Source organism: Cnephaeus nilssonii (genome assembly GCF_951640355.1).
Source record: "Cnephaeus nilssonii genome assembly, chromosome: 6".
In the NCBI taxonomy this organism is placed as follows: Eukaryota; Metazoa; Chordata; class Mammalia; order Chiroptera; family Vespertilionidae; genus Cnephaeus; species Cnephaeus nilssonii.
Window position 1 is genome coordinate 100,464,797 of NC_137077.1, and position 27,029 is coordinate 100,491,825.

Sequence of the window (27,029 nt, forward strand, 5' to 3'; positions counted from 1 at the left end):
TGCTCTGTCATGCATCTGCTGACTCAGATACTGTTCACGTTCCTTTACCACTTACCCACCCAGCTGGGCTGCCCACCCTGCTGGGCTGCCCTACCACCACCACCAGCAGCTCTCTGTTCCTTCCAGCTGATGGAAGTGCCTGCTTCCACTGGCTTTCTTCCCTCTCCTGCCGGAGTTGCAAGCTCCTGGCTGCAGGGCTGCATTTGCGGCCGTCTGCACTTTCCTCCCTTCTTGTTTTCCCATTTATTCCCGATGCCCACCGTTAGGTGTTTCAATGCACAGGTCTCTCAGGTGTGCATCTGTGTTGAGCAGGGATTTCTTTGTTGTATTGTAGATGGTTAACTTTTATTGAAATGTCAGGGGGAGAGGAAATGATGCACCCTTACACCACCATGCCTCTGATCTACCTTTTTCACTCTATGTATTTTGATTGGAGTATTTAGTCCAGTTATATTTAAAGTAATTATCGCTAGGTACATGCTTATTGACATTTTGTTCATTGTTTCTGCTAATCTTTTCTTGTCTTGATCTCTTTCCTTTTGATTTGCTAGATTTCTTTCATGTTTTGTTGGGATATCTTTCTATTGAATTTTTTGTGTTCATTTTTATGTAGGTTTTTCATTTGTGGCTACCATGAGGTTCATATATATCCATCTATCTCTATAGCATTCTGTTTTCAGCTGATAATTGTTTAAATCTAAATACATTCTAAAAGCACTTTATTTTTGCCAAAACCGGTTTGGCTCAGTATATAGAGCGTCGGCCTGCGGACTGAAAGGTCCCAGGTTCGATTCCGGTCAAGGGCATGTACCTTCGTTGCGGGCACATCCCCAGTAGGGGTTGTGCAAGAGGCAGCTGATTGATGTTTCTCTATCATCGGTGTTTCTAACTCTCTATCCCTCTCTCTTCCTCTCTGTAAAAAAATCAATAAAATATATTTTAAAAAATAAATAAATAAATAAAAGCACTTTATTTTTACTCCCTCATTCATGATTTGTTTTTGATGCCATGTTTTATATTTTTTTATCTGTCTCCCCTTTATTGTAGTTCTAGTTAATTGTGCTAAATTTGTCTTTTAACCTTCTTTTAAGCTTTTCAAGTAGTTGATTCGCTGTGCTTATTATATTTGCCTTTACCAGTGAGGTGTTTTCTTTCCATACTATATTTTATTATTTCTGATTATGGCCTTTTCTATTCTGCATGAAGAAGACCCTTTCATGTTTGTTTTAAAATTAATTTAGGAATAGTAAACTCCTTTAGTTTGTGCTTGTCTTGGAAACTCTTTTATCTTTCCTTGGATTCTGAGTGATAACCTTGCTGGGTAAATTATTCTAGAGTGTAAATCCTTTTCTTTCAGCACTCTAAAGTTGTCCTGCCACTCCCTGTGGCCTTTAAAGTTGCTACTGTGGCCTTTAAAGTTGCTGCTGAGAACTCAGCTGATAGCTTTATGGGATTCCTTTGTATGTAACTCATTTTCCTCTTGTTTCCTTCAGTATTGTCTCTTCATCCTTAACCTTTGCCATTTTAATTACAATATATCTTGGGTTTATCTTGTTTGAAACTCTCTGAGCTTACTGGACATCTGTTTCCTTCCCTAGATTAGTAAAGTTTTCAGTCATTATTTCTTCAAATATACTTTCCACTTTTTTCTCTCTCTTCACCCTCTGTAATCCCTATAATGCAAATGTTAGAGCATTTGATATTGTCCTAGATGTCACTTACACTATCTTCATTTTTTAATTTGTTTGTTAATTTTTCTGTTCTTATTGGGTGATATTTACTACTCTGTCAATAGGTTACTATTCCATTCTTTCTTTCAGCACTTTAAAGTTGTCCTGCCACTCCTTTATGGCCTTTAAAGTTGCTGTTGATTAATCTGCTGTTAAGTCCTTCTAATGTATTTTTCATTTCAGTTATTGTATTCTTTATCTCTGCTTGTTTCTTTATTTTATTAGCTCTTTTTTTTTTTAAGTTTTCTCTCTCTGAGTTCCTCTATTCTACTCTGAAATTTGTTAAGCATTCTTATGACCATTTCTTTGAATTTTTTAATCAGGCAAATTACTTATCCCCCTTTTATTAGATTTTTTTCTCTGTGGTTTTGTGTTCCTTCAATTGGGGCCCATTCTTCTGTCTCCCTATTTTATTTGACTTTCTGTGTTTGTTTTTATGAGTTAAATGAAATAATTGTCTCTCCAAATCTTGAAAAAGTGGCCTCTGTGAAGACTATGTTAGATAGTTTTGTAGGCTGGTCTGTCCAGAAGTAGTGGGTTCTTGGAGGGACAGCCTGGTGTATGCACATATCAGTGGCTCCCTGTTGATCTGGCTGTCCTTGGCCAGAATGGAGTTAGGGTGTGGAGACCTGATGTGCGTGCACTTCCTTGACCTTCCGATCTGGGTGGGGGTGGCAGGTGTGTGCTCACAGAAGAACCCCATTAGTTCACTTTCTCTGGATGGTGCATCCCAATGTGCGCATGCAGGAGTGGCCCACTATCTTCTGACTGGACTGCCTTGCATGCAGGCACCTCAGTGCTTTGCTAGTTCTACACTCTCTCTGTGCAGCAGCACCATACTATACCTGCTGGTCAATCTCAGGGGCCCCATTTGTGCATGCTATGGTGGTGCTCCCCTCTTTATGCTCAAAGTAGCTCCAGAAGTGGTGGAGGGGACATGCAACAGCAGCCTGGCAGTTTAATCAAAGAACCTAGAGAGCTCCTGCCCGCTATCCACGTGTAGGGGAGACATGAACAATGGTGCTCACCAGTTTCTCCTGTTCTGGAGAGACCCTCAGCTGCTGGAGAGCTCTCACAGAACCACAACTTTCTATCTATCATGTATCTATCTATCTATCTGTCTATCTATCTATCTTTCTTTCTGTTGTTTATTATGCAGAAGCTGTTCAGTTGGCCTTCACTTATCTCTCAGGAGGGATTACTCTAAATATAGGTGTATATTTGAGGTGTTCTTGGAAGGGGACAAACTCAGCATCCTCCTATATCACCATCTTGGACCCTCCTTGAGGACGTATTTTTAAGGGAAGACTTTTTAAAAAATACAGGCATGATTAGTAAATGATTTAGACTTGTTGATGATCACAATACTAACTCTTCTAGAATAAGGCACTGCACACACTCAACAGAACATAAAACAAAGCATGCGTCTTATGAGAGGAGTCACACTCATTGGAGACACAGCTTTACCAGTAATTTTTCAGCCTGAGCATATCAAGAAGAGAGACAAATCTCTTCACAACTAAAAAATGCACTTCTATTTAAGTATGTGGGTTTCTGTTAACCTGTCCATCTCCTATGGAGTTTATTCTGGAGTGACTACTACTAGGTAATTTAAGTTAACAGAAATGTTGCTCAGGGCAAAGAATTCAGTTCTGGATTTGTTAAGCATTCTTATGACCATTTCTTTGAATTTTTTTAATCAGGCAAATTACTTATCATGTAATTTGTAAGCCTACAAAACTATCTAACATAGTCTTCACAGAGGCCACTTTTTCAAGATTTGGAGAGACAATTATTTCATTTAACTCATAGAAACAAAAACAGAAAGTCAAATAAAATAGGGAGACAGAAGAATGGGCCCCAATTGAAGGAACCACAACTAAACCAAAACCACAACCTCAGCCCCACAACTAATTAACATAGCTCACCTCCCAGTTTTGCAGAGCTGGCCCTGAGAGCAGGAGATCTTTCCACTTCACTCATTATACATTTTAGTTGACACAATCAAGATTCAACAGATATTTCTGAGTACTACTTAAACATGTGACTCTCTGGACTTAAGTACAATATTTGACATTTAGCCCTACTACATTTCATCTTATATTTAAACCATCATTCCAATTATAAGGGTTTTCTTGAACAGTAATACTCTATCATATATTTCCTATTCCTACATAATCAATTCATTGAATAAAAAGCCTGTAGCTTCTGTTCCAATATAGACAGAACAACAAGTTAACTTGAGCAAAACAAGACATTTATCCAGTTAAAATGTAATATTTCAAACATCATCCTTTGGGTATAGTCAATCACTCTTTATTCTGTAAGAAATCCTATTTCCAATACTGACTAAGGAAATGTATGCTAAAGTCAATGTTTCCTTAAAAACAGTAAATACTCAGGTTGTGTAATCTGTACCATAAGCTTAAAGGTATTTACTTTTCAAAGCTTTGAAAGATAATCATGGTCAAGGTCCAAAAAAGTACCAATCAAACATAATACAATGGTCATCAATGTGCCAGACCCATGTAATTTAGCAGCAGGTAAGTACATATTATTCATATATACTTGAGAGATTAGATGTATCCATGTATTACAATTGGCTAGGTTATATCAATTTTATTGTTTAGTTTCAATGAGTGACTTTCAGAGACAAAAGATGGTGAAAATAATAGCTGGTATAGTACACTGTGGCTCATTTTCTATCTTGTCAAAAACTTCTCAGATTTTTACCTATGCCATAAGCATAGAATTCATATCATAGCAGAATCAAGAGAAACAAGAATGTCTATGCTACTGTTAATGCATAATAATTAGATTATTTGGGGCTTTTAAATCACACTATCTATGATCAATTCTTAACATCTTGACTTCTTGATCTTTCTCATTTTGAAAAACATAACCTCTAAATCCAATTTATAGATCAACCATATCAGCAGTGAAGGAACATTGCTTGAAGAAAAAATTTTAGGCATTACCACAGTATTTTCAAAAGAACCTTGAGTCACTTAGAAACATTCATAATTGAAATTTCTAAAGGGGTTCTTTTTAAAACCTAGATATAAGAAAACGTTAGCATGGGAGTGGGAGACTTTTAATATTTTCTATAAAATTGCCTAGAAAGGCATTTTTTGCTTTTTGGAGCTCTAAATGAAAACTGGGTCCCAGCCTCTGGCCTAAGAAAGGATTCTGAGATAATAAATATCAGAAAGCTTGGTCTAGCTTACCTAAAAAGGAGAGTTTAAGAAGGACTCTGAGAACTGGTATGTGTCATGTTGGCCATCTCCCAAGAAACACTGTTTTGTGCCCTAAAAACTGAGTCGAAGGAATACATTGATGATGAAATTCCTTAGCACCAAGCTGGAGTCAAAAAGGCTCATTTGCCTTTACTTAACAGAGATTTTTGCTTTACCTGATGTGATGATCTTCTTGCATTACAACCTTGTTTTGGAAAACAGTAAAAAGAGAGCATTTTCTTCACAAAGATCATGTAATTTTCTTAGTCCTTGCTTCATTTCACACTTCTCAATAGTTTATTCTATGGTAGAAGTAGTTATACTAAAATGCATACTAAACATTTTGTTCATATTTGACATTTTCTAAAAGTCTTCATAGTAGAAATTCAGTGTATATATATACTTAATACTCTGGCCCTGTACTCCTTTCTGGAATGACATTGTATGTCAGTAGATAAGGTTTGGTTATAAAAACTTTAAGGCAGAAAGTTTTCTCCCAAAATAGTATATATCTCAAGTTGTATAATCTATTTCACAATATTAAAGGTATTTATCTTTCAAAGTTTGAAAACTATTCATTGCCAGGGCCCAAAAACCTACTCAATAAACATAACACAATAGCCTTCAATGTGCCAAACCCATGTAACAGGTGAAGCAAGAAGAGATGCTTGGAAGACTGGTTGTGGTGGAGATTGGTAGTGGTAATGCTTTATGTGTGAAGATAGTAATAAATAATTTGATGACTTTATTTTTTGTGCACTATACCTTATGTTAAGCACAATACATTAAACTGATAACCCAGAAAATGTTTTAGAAAGAGCATTAAGATAAGAGGTTTTTGGTCAAGAATTAGAAACAGATAGGCCCTCAAATATTTTTAAAATCTAGAACCAGATATATTGACATATAATTAAGAATGGCCAAATTGATTTTTCTAATATTGTGTCAGGTTACAGTTATCTCTTTCCGCATTCCCAAACTTTCCTTAAACCAATTATATGGTTATGATATGGTGACACCAAAAAGTAGTAGCCATAGTTGAACATGGCCCAGTTATTTTACTCTGACTAACCATAAGTTCTATATTAGTTTTAGAAATTGTCTACTGGCAAAAATTATAAAAAATAAAATGCAAGAAAATTACATGTCATATCTCACACTTGTTTAGGAAGTATACAGACAATGTTTAGCCCTTTGAAATTACTATATCTAGCAATATTATAAAATACTAGAAGCCCAGTGCATGATTTAATCATGCACGTGTAAGCTGTCTGTCTGATGGTCGGCAGCTCCGAAGTCCCTGGGCCCCTAGGGCGAGGCGGGGCGGGGGCGTGGTCCTCCTGCAGCCGGAGCCCAGGCCAGGGTCTTGCCTTTGCCTCCCGCCCAGGAAGGCTGGGGCTGCCGCCCCCCCCTTCCCCCGCCCCCCCCCCCCCCCTGCCTCCAAACCTCCAAAACGCCGGCTCGCTGCCCCAGAGGCCTGTCTGTGCTGCAGCACAGCCAGGGCGCAGACACTGAGCTCGCGTCGCCGCTGGCAACGCGAGCTCAGCGTCCTGCCGGCCCAATCACCACCCCAGCCACCCCGAGTCCCGCCCCCTGTGTCACCCACTGGCCCAATCATGGGCGTAGTGGAGTGATGGTAATTTAAATATTACCTTTTTATTGTGTAAGATTCTCAATGTGGAAGGCAATCTGATTAAATAAAATGCCACTTAGATTGTTAGTTATATTTTATGTTAATTGGATAGTCATAGTTTAGTAGGTATGAAGCCAAACATATGAAAGACTCTGCCTTAACATTTAGCAATGGTATAATTTATTTGGGGATGCACTTCATTCACATTACTCAGCTGACCTCAGAATTCTACTATGTTCACATATTATTCACATTTAAATACTACAATCATAAAGCAATAAAAGTCTTGACTTCTGGTCTCCAAGACTGACAAAATCTAAACCAACTAACCAGAGAATCTGAAAGATTACAGATTACTTTTTCAACAACATGCTTCCCACTAGAGCTTGTTTTTAACTGGGCCGCTCTGCATGTCGAATGGGTACCACATTTGCAACCATTTATCAAGTCTGGGCAAGCAATGCTAATACTGCTGATGGTTCTGCTGGTGGAAGAGGGCCGTGCTTTCCGTTGCATGCAGACACTGACCCTGTACTCTGTTTCCTTTCCTGTTTCCTGTGCCATGCTTGCTGTGTAGCAAATGGAATCTCTGGCAGTAAGTTAACTTTCTTTCATACTCTCTGCCCATTTGAGGCATGGACCCATAACAAACCTTACTTTTACTGTTACTACTATATCTCTTAGCATGTTTCCCCTTTTTCCTTCCATTTGATATTATTTGGAAGATTGAGATATGCCGGTTTGTTAGTAGCGTTCTGGGCTGCTTTCGGCCCAAAAGTAGAAACCTATGTTGCTATGAACTCTCATACTATCAGTGGAATATCCTGAGTTAATAACTACCATTATCTGACACTTGGAAAGTCAGAGATTTCATAGCTAGGTTTCACCCTAAATTGTGAAGGTAACATTTTTTAAACAATAGTTTTTTATCTTTCTGTGAATCTCTGGTAGTTACTTTTTGTACCAGATTTTAAAAGATTTTCCATAAAGAAAAGTTCAAAATACAACGTATTTCTGAAACAACCAAAGATGTAGTTTGGAGTAACTAGTGAGTGTAGCTACTTCTTTAACCTTAGGCTGGTTTCCAACAATGAGAGATCAGGTAAATCTAAGTCGAATTTTATCCCCCTAAGGGCCAAAGAAAGGGTGAGAGGAGAAAGAAAACTTCATTCACCATGGTTTCAAATGAGTTTTAGTAACTTCATAAAATTACGGTAGGATCAAAAATCTGTTAATAATACTGTTAATAGAATATTCTTCTTCAAACCTAAATTTAAATTATTGTCATTTCTCTCCTTAAACTGATTCAGGGGAACAATTTTAAGTCACCATAGTAGCTCTCAATTCTGAGCTGAGGTGTCTCTACTCCGTTAGCAAAAGAAAGGCCCTATTTATCCTCAAGGAACCACATTTGAAAACTGAACAGTGAAGTGTAGTTTAAGCCACATACTTAACCACTTTCACTAGTGACTGCTAAGCCATGAAATTCTACCTAATGAAGGCTATTCTTTTCCTCACAGAATCCCATCCATTATTTAGGAGCTAACCCATTCTTAGAATAAAATAGGCAGCATTTAGAGGCTGTTATAAGCAGATACAGCTTAAAGAGCAGTATAATTGTTGGTGTTGGAATTACTCATGATTTATTTTTCCATCAAAGGATATATAACTCACATAATGAACACATTTTAAATTCCAGAGGTATTTACAAGGCCATTTTGTATTATTACTTTTTAATGTTCTTTCCACAGTAAGTTTTGAATGTTTTTGTAATTTCTCCTTTTGTAAGCACATTTTAGCTGTTTTTTATTTCTTTAATTAAACAACTATTTATTGAGCACTGAGTAGAAGCATCGTCAGTAAAGCAGACGCAGCACCTTAGAGGGTCATATGACTGTTTTATTTACACAGACTTCAGGATGAGTGTCTGCACCCAAAATGCAGCCAGAATTGTTTCATGGAGTAATCTCCCAAGTGCCTGCCTGAATTTATAAATTTAACACTTAGAATGACTTAATGTTTTGCCTTTCAACTATACTTTTTAAAAAACACAATTTTTTGTTTTTAAAAACAATATTCAGCCTATAAAAATTAAGACAGCTGCAACTATAATTTGTAACTGGCAAACATAATGGAAATCTGGTGATTCACTCAGTCCCTTTATAGCTACTACTCCTCTCTAATTACTCATCCTCCAGGAGCTATTCTGTGTTATATCGTGAATTTCTCACTGATATTTACTGACTGGACTTGTTCTGTTTTATTGGGAATAATAGCAGCTAGTTATGGATCCTTGATTTTTTTTAAAAAAGTTTATCTCCACCAAGATTTCACTTGTACAAAAACTGTCCTTAATAACTAATTTCTCCCCATGCCAATTCTCTCTCTAGCAATTGGAACTGTGTCAGAGGTTATATAAGCTACACTTCCAGCTGCTGCTGCTTTTTCAGTCCTACTGTAAGCTCATCGGCCAGGTGCACGAAGTCAGTTCCATGCCAGAGGTGAGCCCATGCAACTCCCAACCCTGAGCGCTGCCATGAAAATCTTTCCCTTCCTTTTGTTCTCCCTGCCCCACACCCCCTGCTTCCCCACTAAACTATCTAAATTGATGTGATTCCTACATCATCATTTTGCTCTAGAATAAGTATTAAAGGTGTCTTATATTTCTATTCTCATTTGGCAGTGCCAGGACTGGTGTGAGGCAAGTGACAGGCCTAGGCACCAAACGGAAGGACTCTGAGTGCGAGACCTTCCTCAGCGCCGTGCTGAGGCCTCACTTGGCCTGCCCTAATCCTGGCTTTGGGTCCTTGTGTTATGGTTTTCCTTCTTTATATGTAGCTTTTTGTACTTGTTCTTCATTGAGATAAGAAAGAAACATCTATATGATATTTGATTCTCTTCCACTTCCCTGCTTAGCATCAGGATGCTTTAATATTTTTAAATGTGAAAAGTAAAATAATTGAAATGAACTACTTCCAAGTGAGCAAAATTTTCCTGGAAGTGAATACTACTGCCATGTAGTAAGTGAAATAATGGGGATGTACAGAGGATATTATGGAAACATGAAGGACAAACACCTAAGTCATCAAGCTGAAATAGCATAGCTTTTTGGAGGAAATCACACCCCAGCTGATTCTTCAAGGATGAGTTGAAGTTAGAGAGAAAAAGTGATGGCTAAGTAGGAATGTTCTAGTAAACATAAACATGGTGGTAAGAAAGAGAAAGAAACTCTATGTGATTTTCTATTGCTAGAATATAACATGCAAACTAAAAGGAGTGATGGAGGAAGGTAGAAGTAGGTAAGGGGAGATCATGGAAGATCCTGTGCCTGGGAGTGTTTTGGTTAGAGCTTATGGCACAGATATGAGGTGGATTTGATGACAACTACACTAGAGATAGGGAGACCACTTATGAAGCTAATAAAATAGCTCAGATGAGAGATTAGAGCTTCAACTAGGCCAGAGTGCTAGGTATAGAGAGAAGGGAAGAAATGTAAGAGATATTTAGGACAAAACGTCAATGAAATTGGGGTGGGGGTGAAGGAGAGGAAAGAGTGTGATGCTCAGATTCCATCTCAGATTAACTAGGTGACTGGTGGTACCACATGTGGGACAGGGGTATAAAAGGAGAACAGAGGCAATTGTACATCCAATGGGTCAAACCTTCTGCCTGCTAGTCAATAACCGAGTCTGCCCACTAGACCAGCCCAGGTTAACGACATCTTGCAGGCAGTTTAATACGAAAATATAGAAGAAATTGGTGGTCAGAGGAGAGATCTGAACTGAAGATGTAGATGTGGCAGTCATCAGTGAAAAGCCAAGAATTCAGGAAACCATCCCACTAAGAGTATATTGGTGAGGTTGGAGCACCATATTTATCACTCATTTGGAAAAAAGGAAAAGGACGGTATAGTTTTTTAATATACTTTCAAATGCTAATTTCAAGGGAGGCATAAATCAGACAGCTTTGTTTATGAAGAGCTCTTCACAAACCAGTTTTCCTCTATTGAATTACAAATTATTAGATAAAAGAGAAGACAGTTGATATGTTATTTGCCATGTTGTAAAGATAGCTTTACTCTTCTTATTCTTCCAGCAAGTATTAACAGGATCCTTAGAATCCATCTTGGCTCAAAAAAGCGAAGACATACAATGCAACTTACATGTCTTTTTCCATATTAAAAAGGCAATTAAAGTTCTACTTTAGAAAAGTAAATTATGTGTTACATAGAAAAGTAAATTATGTGTGTGTCTACATTAGATCATTGTTTTAAATTTTTTAATTTCTCCTTAATTATTTTAAATCTAGGTAAGTTTTAAATACTGTACAAGCACATACAATATTTAAAACTTGCATAGATTTAAAAGGATTAAAAAGAAGTTCGCTTTAAAACTTAAAAACGTATGTACATAAGGCACTCTAATATCTTATTTAAAACCATTACCTCAGAACATTTTAAACCTAACTCTGGAGTAAGTATTTGTGTTTAACAAGCATCTGTGTGGAAACAGTCTTTGAGAGCTTTGGTTCTATTGCTTGTAAAATGAGGGAGCTGGGAATGAAGATAATGGGTAAATCAACTCTACAGAGAAAACAAGAATCATCAACTTGCATTACAAAGGGAAAAAAACCTTTAAATTCATATCAATTTTTAAAAATCCTCTTGAGAGCAGATTCCAAAACAGTTGTTTTCCACAATACATTTTAAGAGTGCTAAGTTTTAGGAGTGCTAAGTTTAGGAGTGCTAAGTTTAGGAGGTTCTCTTGTATGCTTTACTTTTTAACACTCTGAATCTTTTGAGTTTCAGTAATTTTGAGGGAAAATCTTTTACCTCTGTAACATGAGAATTATTACATTGAGATTTTTCCTTCTCTTCCTTAAAAGTATGTCTTTAGTCTCTTTCCATAGCATAGCAATAGTAAGAAAATTTCATTTTTCATAGTCAATGTTGATAAATTTATTGAGCATTTTATGCAAAACTTACTAATTATTTTATACACACTATCTCATTTCATCTTTAAAATTAACCTGTGATATCTTCAGTCCCACAGATGAGAAAAATAAGATGCATAAAAGTCTATTTACTTGACCGTGGTCCCACCATACATTGTAGAATTAGCATTTGAACCCAGCTTTACCCAATTCCCAAGCCTGTTCTGGTGTGCATTTTACTTCTGAATATGCCCTTCTACTTAAATAGACAACACTTTAAAGGAAGTCTTAATCTTTTCTATAAGAAGAACTTCCCTGATGTGGACACATAAATACATACCTTGTAGTAAAATTTCATTTGTCCTATTTTAGTTTACCATGATACTAAGTTTGTGCTTAACTACACCACAAATAATCAATTGTTTTCTTTGGGGGATATAAAATCCATCCTTGAACTAACTACAGTAAAAATAATTTTTTAACAGCTGCTAAATATGTCCAGGGAACTGAGTGACTTAAAGAAAAATCTGAAGGAGGCCACTGCAGCCATTGCAGCTGACCCTCTTTATATAGAGGGTGTGTGGTCTGAACCAACCTTCACGTCTACTGAAGCAGCCATCCAGTCCATGCTGGACTGCCTGAAGAACAATGAACTTGGCAAGGCTTTACATCAAATCAGGGAATGCAGGTAATTCTATTTCCTTTAGATATGGTTAAAGGAAATGCATGCCTAATAATTACTTTGTCATGGTTGGTAACTAGATCACTACAGAAGGAGTATCTGGATAGTTTATATACCTTCTTCTCAGATTTCTGCTGTTACCATGGCAGAAACATCAGATTTCAGAATTTATATGTTAAAAGTATTGATGTTGCTTCTGGTCTTTTGTCATCCCTAAAATGTTGACGCACTTCAAAGTAGACACCAATAAGAGATCCAAAATGGCAGTGGCATAGGATGATGCTGAAATCACCCACTTCCACAGCACACTAAAATATACACCTATAGAGAGAGCAGTTATTCCTGAGAGACAGCTGAAGACTGATTGAACAGCTTTTGAACACATATGAGAGAAAGACAAAATAGAGAAGGCTAGGGGAGCTCTTTGGCATTTGTAGGAAATCTCCAAGAGCAGAGGTGCTGGTGAGCACCATTGTCTATGTCCTCCTCCACCTCCATAGGGCAGATGGAAGCTGTCAGGGTGCTTTGATCTGCTTGTGAGATTACAGCAATGTGTGCCCAGCCCTCTGCCCAGAGTCTATTTCAGCTCTGAACAACAGGAGCAAGCAGGAACCACAGGGCATCACGACACATTCCTGGCCTCCCTGCCTGGATCCAATCTAGTCTAACAGGCTAACACCCCAATAAATATCTGCCCAGTTCCAACCATCCTGCTAAAACTACCAGGTACACAGCCAACACAGAGGTTTCTTCTACACAAGGCAACTTTCTGTACAAGAAATGAGAGAGAGCTCATAGAGAGCAGGCTAGGGAACCACAGGAGCTCTCCAGGAACTGTAGGAATTTCTTCAGGGTTGGGGGGTGCCTGTGAGCACTACTATACACACCTGGTCTGCCTGCCTGCAGATGCTTCAGCTTGGAAGCCCAATGCCATAGGCACCAGCTCAACTCCAACTGGCCTTCCAAATTAACCCAGCACACAGTCTACACATAGGTCACTTCTACACAAATCCACTTTTTCAAGAATGGGAGAGATAGATATTTTGTCAAATTTATACAAATAACATAGAAAGTCAAACAAAATGAAAAAATAAAAACAGAAGAATACCTCTCAAATGAAGGAACGAGAAAAAACCCTAAGGAGTTGGAGATAAGTCATTTGCTTGATAAAGAATTCAAAGATATAGTTCTAAGGATGCTCACCAAACTTCAGAGTGGGAGATAGGAATTTAAAACTACAACAAAGACAAAGTATAATAAAGGGCCAAAGAGAGCTGAAAAATACAATAATTGAAGTGATAAATACACTAGAAGGAATCAACAGCAGATTAACATACAGAAGAATGTATCAGTGACCCAGAACACAGACTAGTGGAAATTAATCAGAACAGAGAAAATAAAACAGAATTTTTTAAAGTGTAGATAATTTAAAGAGCCTCTGAAACAAAATCAAGCTCACAAACATTCACATTATAGGCATTCTAGAAGGAGAAGAAAAAGAGAAAGGAACAAAAACATTATTTGAAGAAATAATGGCTGAAAACTTTTCTAATCTGGGAAAAGAAACAGCCATTCAGATCCAGGAATCACAGAAATTTTCAAACAAGATGAACGCAAAAAGGCCCACACCAAGATATATGGTAATTAGAATGGCAAAAGTTAAAAACAAAGAGATACTCTTGAAGGAAGCAAGAGAAACACAAGTTATAAACAAAGGAAGCCCCATAAGACTATCAACTAATTTTGCAGCAGCAACTTTATGGGCCAGAAGGGAGTGGCAGGGCATCTTTTAAAGTGCTGAAATAAAGGAACCTACAACCTAGATTAATATGCCCAGCAAGGTTATCATTCAGAATTGAAGGAGAGATAAAAACAAGCAAAAAGTAAAGGAGTTCATCACCATTAAATTGTTCTTACAATAAATGTTAAAGATCTTTAAGAAGAAAAGGGAAAGCAGTAATCACAATTAGAATATATAATGAAAAAATTTCACTGGTAAATCCAAATATTAAATAAACACAGCAAATCAGACATTTAAAAAGCTACTATAAAGGTCAAAAGACAAAAGTACCAACTCAACTCAAAATACAATTAGTTAGGAGATTCAAAAACCAAAAAGATATAAAGTAGGACATCAAAAACAGAAAGTGTGAGAGGCAAGTCCAAGATGTTGGTGTTGGAAGACACTGATTTAGTCCCCTCCCAGTAACACATTGAATGTATACCTATATTTAGAGCAGTTCCTCTTGAGAGACATCTGAAGGCCAACTGAACAGCTTCTACACAACAACCAAGAGGGAACCATATAGAGATACCATATAGAGGGACCTCCAGAGCTCTGTAGGAGCTGAGGGAACTCTCCAGGACCAGAGGATGGGGGAGCACCATGGGTTACATCTCCCTTGCACTTGAAGAGTACATCTCAGCTCTGTCCAGGTTCTCTAGCCAACCTACAAACCCACTATAACACATCCACAGCCACCCTCTCATAGTTAGAGATAGCAGGATACCATAGCATGAACTCACAGGGTCCTCCACCCAGAGATTGATCCAGCAGATCTAGCAAATACCTATATGCAGGGCTGTACCATACAGAGAAAGTACACAGATACTGGAGCACTGCTGCATGCAGGCCTACCCCACCCAGAAAGGGTATGAAAATAGTAAGGTGCTGCCATGTGAGTGCATAGGGATGCCCTATCCAGAGAAATTGTGAAACCAGTGGGGTGATGCAGTGTGTGCACTCAGGACAGTCCCACCCAGATCCAGCCCATGCAAAGACAGTTAAGGCAACAGGACCACCTGTCTACACATCTGGAAACCCCACCCAAATCAGAAGGGCAAGGAAGCACACACACATATGGCTTCCCCAACTACATTGTGGCCATGGACAGGCAGAATAATACAGAGCTAATTCACATGCCTGTACACCAAGCACTTCCACTCAGAACGCACTTTTTCTGGCCAATTGGCACACCATAAACCATTTGTGCGCAACTAGACTACAACCAGCCTGCCAAAATTATCCAACACAGAGCCTTCACCAGAGCCACTTCTTCAAGATTGGGAGAGATAGCTATTTTGTAACTCATAGGAACAAACACAGAAAGTCAAACAAAATAGAGAGACAGAAGACTATGCCCCAATTGAAGGAACACAAAACCACAGAGGAAAAAAATCTAATAAAATGAAAATAAGTAATTTGCCTGATAAAGAGTTCAAAGAAAATATCATAAGAATATTCAAAAAACAAGAGTAGGCCCTGGTTGGGTAGCTCAGTTGGCTGAAGCATTGTCCTGTACACCAAAAGTTTGCAGGTTTGATTCCCTATCAGGGCACATATCTAGGTTGTGAGTGTGATCCCCGATCAGGGTGCATAAGGGAGGCAACTGATTAATGTTTATCTTTCACATTTCTCTCTCTCTCTTTTTCTCTTTCTCTCGCTTTCTCTCTCTCTCTCTCTCTCTCTCTCTCTCTCTCTCTCTCTCTCTCTCTCAAAATCAATAAACATATCCTATCCTTGGGTGAGGATTTTTTAAAAGAATGAGAGTAGAAAAGAGGAATTAAGAGAGAACTTCACCAAAGAGTTAGAAAATACAATAAAGTATAAATAAGAGATGAAGAATACATAACTAAAATAAAAAATATATTGCTAGAAATCAACAGATTAGTTGATTACCTGTATACAGAATAGTGGATATCATCCAATCAGAACAGCAAAATTTTTTCTTATTTAAAAACTAGGGGCCCAGCACACAAAATTGCGTGAGACCCAGGACCCCGCTGGTGCCGCGTGAGACTGCCCTGAGTCCCGGAGTCCCACCCTGCGGGGCCAGCGCCACGCGTAATTTCCCCGAGTCCCACCCCGTGGCCGGCGCCGCGGGACTCCCTCGATGCACCTCCTGGTCAAGTCCCCACTGGCGCTGCAGGAGGCAGGACCCAGAAAGAGTCCCACCGCCGCCACCGCTGCCTCAGAAGGCAGGACCCAGAAACCAGCCAACTACCCTGGCGGGACCTAGAAACCCACCCACACCTCCAGTCAAGTCCTCCAGAGTCAAGTCCCCACCCACTTGCACGCCCCTTGCCGCGCACGCAGTCTCCTGCTGATCGGTCATTACGGAGTGAGGGCGTCACGCCCACAGGCTTTTTATATAGAGAGATAAGGATAGGACCTAGCCGGTTTGGCTCAGTGGATAGAGTATCAGCCTGCAGACCAAAGGGTCCTGGGTTCGATTCAAGTCAAGGACACATACCTCGGTTGCAGGGTCCTCCTTAGCCCGGGCCCTGGTCAGGGTTCATGCAGGAGGCAACCAATCAATGTGTCTCTCTCACATCTGTGTTTCTCTCTGTCTTTCTCTCTCTCTTCCACTATCTCTAAAAATCAATGGAAAAATATCCTCAGATGAGGATTAAAAAAAAAAACAAACACAAAAAAATAAGGATACTATAAGAGACCTCCTCTAGGTCAATATCAAGTGTTGTAACCAGCTCATTAGAGGGATTACAAAAGGTGAAGAGAAAGAAAAACACATAAAATATATTTGAAGAAATAATGGCACCTGGCCAGCATAGCTCAATGGTTGAGCGTCGACCTATGAACAAGGAGGTCACGGTTCGATTCCCGGTCAGGGCATATCCTGGGTTGCGGCTCGATCCCCAGTGGGGACTGTGCAGAAGGCAGCCAATCAGTTATTCTCTCTCATCTTTGATGTTTCTATCTTTCTCTCCCTCTCCCTGCCTCTCTGAAATCAATAAAAATATATTAAAAGAAAAAGAAAAGAAAAGAAATAATGGCTGAAAACTTTCCTAATCTGGGAAGGAAACTGACATCAAATCCAGGAAGCAAGGAAAGTTCCAAACAAGATGAACACAAAAAGGCCCAAATCAATCCTATCTAATAAAAGAGTAATATGCAAATTGACCATCACTCCAACACACAAGATGGCTGCCCCCATGTGGATACAAGATGGCCACCACAAGATGGCCCACAGTTGGGAGGGATCAAGCCTGCAGGGGAGGGCAGTTAGGGGTGACCAGGCTGGCAGAGGAGGGAAGTCAGGGGCAACCGGGCCTGCAGGGAAGGGCAGTTGGGGGGGACCCAGACCTGTAGGGGAAGGCAGTTAGCGGTGACCAGGCCTGCAGGGGAGGGCAGTTAGGGGTGACCAGGCCTGCAGGGGAGGGCAGTTAGGGGCAAACAGGCTGGCAGGGGAGCAGTTAGGCATCAATCAGGCTAGCAGGGGAGTGGTTAGGGGGTGATCAGGCTGGCAGGCAGAAGCAGTTAGGGGCAATCAGGAAGGCAGGCAGGTGAGCAGTTGGGAGCCAGCAGTCCTGGATTATGAGAGGGATGTCCAACTGGCCATTTAGGCCCGATCCTACCGGGCAGTCAGACATCCCTTGAGGGGCCTCAGATTGGAGAGGGTGCAGGCTGGGCTAAGGGACACACACCACCCCTCTCCCCCGTGCACGAATTTTGTGCACCAGGTCTCTAGTGTATATTATAATTAAATTGGCAAAGTTAAAGATAAATAGACAATCTTGAAAAAGGCAAGAGGAGCCCTAGCTGGTTTGGTTCAATGGATAGAGCATCAGCCTGCACACTAAAGGGTTCGCTTCTGGTCAAGGGCACATGCCAGGGTTGCAGGCTTGATCCCCAGTATGGGGTGTGCAGGAGGCAGCCAGTCAATGATTCTCTCTCATCATTGATGTTTCTATATCCCTCTCCCTTCCTCTCTGAAATGAATAAAAATATATTTTTTTAAAAAGAAAAAGGCAAGTGGAAAAAATGAGTTATATGCAAAGGAATCCTATAAGGCTATCAACTGAGTTCTCAGCAGTAACTTTAAAGGTCATAAGGGAGTGGCAGAACAACTTTAAAGTGCTGAAAGAAAGGGACCTACAATCTGGAATAATTTACCCAGCAAGGTTATTCAGAATTCAAGGAAAAATAAAAGAGTTTCCAAGACAAGCACAAACTAAAGTTCACTACCCCTAAATCTTTAAAAGAAATATTAAAGGGTCTTCTTCATACAGAATAGAAAAAACCATCACCAGAAATAAGAAACTACGGGAAAGAAAAAAACCTCACTGGTAAAGGCAAATATGTAATAAACATATATAAAAAGCACAGTGAATCAACCACCACTTAAAAAGCTTAAATGAAGGTTAAAAGACAAAGGTAGCAAAATTAACTACAGCTACAATACAGAGGGATACAGAAAACAAAAATATATAAAGCATGATGTCAAAAACAAAGCATGGATGAGGGAGTGAAAATGCAGTGCTTTTAGAATGCATTTGGATTTAAACAACTATCAGCTGAAAACAGACTGCTATAGATATACTAGTAAATGGATATATATGGACCTCATGATAGCAACAAACAGAAAACCTACACAACATAAACAAAAAAGTCAATAGAAAAAATAAAAATAAAAAAACACAAAAGAAAACCAGCAATTCAAAAGGAAACAAGAAGAAAGGAACAGGGTAACAACAAAATGTCTAAAAGTACATACCTATAAAAAATAAATGTAACTGACTAAATGCTCTAATCAAAAGACATATAGTGACTAAATGGATTTTAAAAAACAAGACCCACCATGGCTAGTATGGCTTATTTGGTTGGAGGATCGTCCTGTGTACAGAAAGGTTGCCGGTTCAGTTACTGGTCAGGGCCATACCCAGGTTGCAGGTTCAATCCCCAGTGGGGGCACATATAGGAGATAACCAATTGATATTTCTCTTCTCTCTCTCTCTCTCTCTCTCTCCCTCTCTCCCTCACTTTCTTTCTCCCTCACCCTCTCTCTAAAATCAGTAAAACATATGCTCAGGTGAGGATTAAAAGAAACAAAAAACAATACCCATCTATGTGCTGCCACAAGAGACTCGCTTTAGATCAAAAGACACACTCAGACAAAGTGAGGGATGGAAAAAGATATTCCATTCATATAGAAATAACTAGAAAGCTGAGGTAGCAATACTCATTATCAGACTAAACAGACTTTAAAACAATGTATTTAAAGCAAATATTAATGGAAATAATGGCAGAAATAAACAATCACACATAATAATTAGGGACTTTAACATCACACTTACCTCAATGGATAGATCATCAAGACAGAAAATTAATAGTGAAATAATGGCTTTATGTGTTACATTAGGAAAGATCCACTTATTAGACATTGATAGATCATTTTATCCCCAAACTGCAGAATGCCCATTTTTCTCAAGGGTACATGAAACATTTTCCAGGACAAATCATATATTAGGACACAAAACAATGATCAAAAATTCAGAAAAAGTGAAATTATATCAAGCATATTTTCCAAATATAATGGCATGAAACTATAAATCAATTACAAGACAAAAACTAGAAATAACGTAAGTATGTGGAGATTAAACAGCATGCTACTATACAATCAATGGATCAAACAAGAAATCAAAAATTACCTTGAGACAAATTCAAATGAAACACAATTTCCGAATGCAGAAAGATAGTGACTGGCAAGAAGGTAGGGAGGGAGAGTGTGTGAGGGAGCGATAGAGGAGTGTGTGGACGTGTGTGGTGTGTGTGTGTGTGAGCTAGGGACAGTTAGATCCTGCAGGTCTTCCAGGGGGGTGCCAAACTGGGCAGTCTTAGACGGCAAAACCCTGCTGCCACTGTAAACACTCTGGGGAGGACACCACCGGCACAGAAACCATGCCATCTTGAAGAACAGAACTGCTTGAGACTAGGATCCTAGCCTCACCAGTACCTAATCTGGTCTCAGACACAAACCGGGACCCTACAGCCACTCGGGTAAAAGACCTGTGACCACAGCTGCAGACCCAGGGACACCAAGACTCCAGGCATCCTGGCCGCAGATTTCTGTGAGTCACAGAGCCCATCCCCTTCCCCGCCAGCCCGTGGCAAGGGGCATAGGAACTGCTAGACCCTCTCCATGCAAGCAGGCCTCCTGCCCACACACAGCAGCGGTGGTGCTACCTGAATTTGAGACTGGGTGCGTGGACATGGGGAGTTTGTTTCCCGCAGCACACACCTGCGCAACCAGACCCCACACCCACACAGGGAGGCTGCGCTGAATTTGAGCCTGGGTGCGTGGACACAGCGTGGACTTCCATGACCAGACCCAATGCCCACACAGGAAGGCTGCGCTGAATTTGAGCCTGGGCACATAGACATAGGGAATCTGTTCCTTGCAGCATGCACTGGCGCGACCAGACCGCAGGCCCACACAGGGCAGCTGTGCCACCTGACTTTGATTCTGGGTGAGGGCACATGGAAGTTTGTCTCCCTCAGTGCAGGAGTGGACCTCCCGCCAACACAGGGGGGCTGTGTAACCCAGTCCCCCAAGCAGACCAGGGAACCTCACTCTCCACGTGAGAGACAGCACTGAGCACCAGTGACTTGACTCTGTTTCTCATCACCTGTGCATAGGATCCCTGATTCCAAGTACACGCACACTAAGAGCCAGTGACTCCAATTCTTGGCGCATGTGCACACAGGTACCCTGATTCTCAGCACGAGGCTACACCAAGTGAGAGAGACTCCAATACTCTATTCTCGGCATGGGCACAAGGGGACACTGACTCCTGGCACATGCTAGGGGACTCTGATTTTTGGCACACAACAGCAGGGTCTTTTTTTCAGCATGGCACAGGTGGGGTCCCTGATTCTAGGTGCACACACAAGGCCACACTGAGTGCCAGTGACTCTGATCCTGGGTGAGTGTGGCTCCCACAGGCCCATGGCAGCCACACATCTTGGTGTCAGAGCTTGTCAGTAACACTTAGGTGGTGTGAAGCCCCCAGTGCACATGGCCCAAGGTCCCCACAACTTGGTGATTGGACTTTCTGGTGATAGTTAGAATGGGGAGACAATGAAACAACCCCCAGAGGAAAGAAAAAGAGAAATAGCCAATAAAGGAAATAAGTGAAACTGAGGCATTCAACATGACAGAAAAAGAATTCTGAGTAATGGTCATATACTTCATAAACCGGATGGATGAGAAAAATCAACAACCTATGCAAAAATCAGGAAGAAATCAAAAGTGATATAGCTACAATCAAAAACACCAAGGAAGGTTTCAAGAGTAGAATAGAAGAAGCAGAGGACTGAATTAGTGAGTTAGAAGATAAGGTAGAGAAACAAACCCAATCTGAACAGCAACTGGGGAAAAAAATAAAAAAGAGGAGGTGAGCCTAAGGGAGCTTTGGGACAACACGAAATGAAGTAACATACGTATAATAGGGGTGCCAGAAGGACAAGAAGAGCACCAAGGATTAGAGAATCTATTTGAAGAAATAATGACAGAAAACTTCCCAGATATGGGGAAGAGAAAAGTTACACAAGTACAGAGAGTCCCAAGCAAGATGAATCCAAAAAGACCCACACCAAGACATGCCATAATTACAATGGCAAATGTTAACGACAAAGAGAGAATCTTAAAGGCTGCAAGAGAGAGACAGAGAGTTATCTACAGAGGATCTCCCATCAAATTATCAAATGAAACACATCAAGCTAGAAGGGAATGGAATGAAGTATACAAAATGATGCAAATCAAAGGTTTGAATACAAGAATACTCTATCCAGCAAGACTAACAATCAAAATTGAAGGGGAAATCAGGAGCTTCGCAGACAAATAAAGGATAAGGGAGTTTATCACTACCAAGCCAGCAATGCTAAAGGGAATGCTGTAAAAAGACATCGAGTGACTAAATGGATAAGAAAACATGACCCATATATATGCTGTCTACAAGAGACCCACCTCAGAACAAGGGACTCTCACAGATTGAAAGTGAAGGGATGGAAAAATATCTATCAGGCAAATGCAAATGAGAAAAAAAAGCTGGGGTAGCAATATTTATATCTGACAAAATAGACCTCAAAGTGAAGACCATAACAAGAGACATGAAGTGTCATAATCCTAAAGCGATCAATACAACAAGAGGATATAACTCTGGTAAACATTTATGCACCCAATGCAGGAGCACACAAATACATAAAAAAACTTCTGGAAGATATCAGGGGAGAGATTGATAGCAACACAATCATAGTAGGAGACTTTAATACCCCATTAATATCACTGGATAAATCCTCTAGACAAAATATTATCAAAGAAACTTCAATCCTAAACAACTCACTAGATCAGATGGACTTAATCGACACCTTCAGAACATTCCACCCCAAAACTACAGAATATACATTTTTCTCAAGTGCACATGGGACATTTTCAAAGACATATTGGGTCACAAGCAAAGTCTATCCAAATTCAAGAGGACTAAAATCATATCAAGTATCTTCTCAGTTCACAATGGCATAAAATTAGAAATCAACTACAGTAAAAACAATCACAAAAATTCAAACACTTGGAGGCTGAATAGCATACTATTAAACAATGAATGGGTTACCAAAGAGATCAAAGAAGAAATAAAAATCATCCTGGAAACAAATTACAATGAAAACACAACAATCCAAAATCTATGGGACACAGTGAAAATAATCCTGAGAGAGACATTCATAGGATTACAGACGTACCTCAAAAAAAGAACAAAAAACAAAACAAACAAAAAACTGGTAATAAAACATCTAATTCTACAACTTGAAGAATTAGAAAGAGAGCAACAAGAAAAGCCCAGCATAAGCAGAAGGAAGGAAATAATAAAGATCAGAGTGAAAATAAATGACATACACACACACACACACACACACACACACACACACACACACACAAAAACAATACAAAAGATCAATGAAACCAAGAGCTGGATCTTTGAAAGGATAAACAAGTTTGATAAACCTCTAGCCAGGCTCACCAAGAAGCAAAGAGAAATGACCCAAATAAACAAAATCAGAAAAGAAAGAGGTGAAATAACAACAGACCCCACAGAAATATGAAGAATCATAATATATATATATATATATATACATACTATGAGCAACTCTACTCCAACAAACTGGTCAACTAGAAGAAATGGACATATTCCTAGAAAAATACGACCTTCCAAAACTCAACCAGGAGGAATCAAAAAATCTGTACAGGCCAATAACTATGAAGGAAATTGAAGCAGTAATCAAAAACAAAAGCCTGGGACCAAATGGCTTCACAGGGGAGTTTTATCAAACATTCAAAGAAGAAATAAAACCTATCTTCCTCAGACTATTCCAAAATTCAAGAGAAAGAAGCACTTCCAAGATATTTTATGAAGCCAGCATTACCCTAATCCCAAAACCAGATAAAGACAATACAAAGAAAGAGAATTACAGGCCAATATCCCTCATGAACATAGATGCCAAAATTCTCAACAAAATTCTAGAATTACATTAGAAAGATCATACCATGACCAAGTGGGATTTATTCTGGGGATACAAGGATGGTACAATATCTGCAAATCAATAAATATGGTACACCACATAAACAAACTGAGAAATAAAAACCATGTAATCATATCCATTGATGCAGAAAAAGCATTTGATAAAATCCAACACCCTTTCTTGATAGAAACTCTCAGCAATGTGGGAATAGAAGGATCATACCTCAAAATAATAAAAGCTATATATGACAAACCCACAGCCAACATCATACTCAATGGGTAAAAACTAAAACCATTTCCACTAAGAACAGGAACAAGACAGGGATGCCCATTCTCACCACTCCTGTTCATAGTACTGGAAGTACTAGTCATTGCGATCAGACAAAAAGAAGAAATAAAAGGCATCCAAATTGGAAAAGAAGAAGAAGTAAAACTGTCCTTATTCTCAGATGACATGATATTGTATATAGAAAACCCCAAAGACTCCATCAAAAAACTACTCGACTTAATAAATTTATTCAGCAATGTAGCAGTATACAAAATTAACTCTCAGAAGTCTATGGCTTTTCTATACAACAATAATGAACTCACAGAAAGAGAAAGTTAAAAAGCAATCCCATTTGCCATTGCAACAAAAAAATTAAGATAGCTAGGAATAAGCTTAACCAAGGAGACAAAGGACCTGTACTCAGAAAATTTCAGGACACTGAAAAAGAGATAGAGGAATACATGAACAAATGGAAGAATATACCATGTTCATAGATTGGTAGAATCAACATCATTAAAATGTCCATGCTACCTAAAACAATATACAGATTCAATGCATTCCACATTAAAATACCAACGGCATACTTCAAAGACCTAGAACAAATTCTCCAAAAATTCATCTGCAATAAAAAAAAGACCCCAAATAGCTGCAGCAATCTTGAGAAAGAAGAACAATGTTGGATGGATAACAATATCAGATATCAAGCTATACTACAAAGCCATTGTTCTCAAAACTGCCTGGTACTGGCACAAGAACATACATATAGACCAGTGGAAGAGAACAGAGAACCAAAAAATTGACACAAGCCATTATGCTCAATTAATATTTTACAAAGAAGGCAAGACCATACAATGGAGTCAAGACAGTCTCTTCAATAAATGGTGTTGGGAAAACTGGACAGATACTTGCAAAAAATGAAACTAGACCACCAACTTACACCATACACAAAAATAAACTCAAAATGGATAAAGGACTTAAACGTAAGATGGGAAACCATAAAAATCTTAGAAGAAGCCATAGGCAGCAAAATAGCAGACATTTGTTGTAGCAATATATTTAACAATACAGCTCCTAGGGCAATGGAAATTAAGGAGAAAATAAACAAATGGGACTACATCAAAATAAAAAGCTTCTGAAGCACAGCAAAAGAAACTATCAACAAAACAACAAGAAAGCCCACTGCATGGGAGAACATATTTGACAATTTTATCTCTGATAAGGGTTTAATCTCCAAAATTTACAGGGAACTCATACAACTTAATAAAAGGAAGATAAACAATCCAATCAAAAAATGGGCAAAGAACCAAATAGACACTTTTTGAAAGTGGACATACAGAAGACCAAGAGACATATGAAAAAATGCTCAAGGTCACTAATCATCCAAGAGATGCAAATCAAAATGACAATGAGGTACCATCTCACACCTGTCAGGATGGCTATCATCAACAAATCAACAAACTACAAGTGCTGAAGAGGATGCGGAGAAAAAGGAACCCTCCTTCACTGCTGGTGGGAATGCAGACTGGTGCAGCCACTGTGGAAAACAGTATGGAGTTTCCTCAAAAAATTAAAAATGGAACTCCCATTTGACCCAGTAATACCACTTCTAGGAATATATCCCAAGAAACTAGAAACACCAATCAGAAAGGATATATGCACCCCTATGTTCATAGCAGCACAATTTACCATAGCTAAGATTTGGAAACAGCCTAGGTGCCTATCAGCAGATGAGTGGATTAGAAAACTGTGGTACATCTTCACAATGGAATACTATGCTCCTATAAAAAAGAAGAAATTCTTACCATTTGCAACAGCATGAATGGAACTGGAGAGCATTATGCTAAGTGAAGTAAACCAGTCAGTGAAAGAACAATACCACATGATCTCACTCATTTATGGCTAATAAAAAACATTATAAACTGATGAACAAAAATAGATACAGAGGCAGAGAAGCATCAAATAGACTGTCAAACTACAGGAGGAAGGCTGAGGAGAGTTGGGGGGGAGGTAAGAGATCAACCAAAAGACTTGTATGCATGCATATAAGCATAATCAATGGACGCAAGACATGGGGGGGGGGGGCGTGGCATAGGGGTAGGGGATGCTGGGGGAAGGTCAATGGGGAAAAAAAGGAAAAGAAACACAACTTTCCAAAATTTATGGGATGCAACAAATGCACTCCTAAGAGAGAATTTAAGTTATACAGGCCTATTTCAAGAAATAGGAATAGTCCAAAATAGACAATATAATTTTATACTTAATGTAACTAGAAAAAGAACAACAAACAAACCAAACTAGAAAGAAAGAAATAATAGTGATCCAAGGAACAATGAACAAAATAGAGCTTAAAAAATAGAAAAGAGCAAAGAACTAAGAACTGATTCTTGGAAAAGATAAGTAAAATTTGCAAACCTCTACTCAAGATAAAGAGAGAGGGGCCTAAATAAATAAAATCCGAAATGAAAGAGGAGATATTACAACTAACACCACAATAATACAAAGGATCATTAAAGAATACTATGAACAATTAGATGCCAAAAAAATTGGACAACCCAGAAGAAATAGATAAATTTCTAGAAATATACAACCTTCCAAGACTAAACCAGAAATGAAAAGAAAATATGAACAGACCTATTACTAGCAGTAAAATTAAAGCAGTAATTTAAAAAATCCTAACAAAAGCCCAGGACCAGAAAGTTTCACAGGTGAATTCTACCAAACATGTTTTGTTTTGTTTTGTTTTGTTTTGTTTTGTTTTGTTTTTAAGAATTAATACCTATCCATCTCAAGGTATTCAAAAATACTGAAGAGGAAGAACATTTCCAAACTCATTATACAAGGTCATCATTGCCCTGATACCTAAACCAACTAAGACACTACCAAAAAATGAGAATTACAGGCCAGTCGCAGCAATGAACATAAATGAAAAAATTTCTCAAAAAAATATGAGCAATCTGAATGCAAAAATACATTTATAATATTATACACCATGACCAAGTAGGATTTATAACAAGGATGGAAGGATAGTTTAATATCCACAAATCAATTAATGTGATACAGCACATAAACAAACCCACGGCTAAAAATTCTATCTAATAAAGAGGGAATATGCTAATTAACCCTCATGCCATTGCAAACATGGTGGCACCCACAGCCAATAAGGAGGGAATATGCTAATTAACTGCCACGCCCTCAAAGATGGAGGCACCCACAGCCAATAATGAGGGAATATGCT

At 39.0% G+C, this 27,029-nt stretch overlaps 1 protein-coding gene across 5 annotated transcripts in view; it reads left to right on the plus strand.

Annotated features, from left to right (window-relative positions):
• Positions 1–27,029, plus strand: part of FRY (FRY microtubule binding protein) — a gene marked incomplete at its 5' end in the record, with an annotated part of 648,830 nt that overhangs the window by 603,749 nt on the left and 18,052 nt on the right. For all 5 annotated transcript variants that reach the window (XM_079773965.1, XM_079773964.1, XM_079773962.1 and 2 more), the window contains 2 exons: positions 8,990–9,100; positions 12,017–12,219. In XM_079773965.1, coding sequence (XP_079630091.1) covers positions 8,990–9,100; positions 12,017–12,219 — 314 coding nt within the window. The remainder of the gene's footprint in view (positions 1–8,989; positions 9,101–12,016; positions 12,220–27,029) is intronic.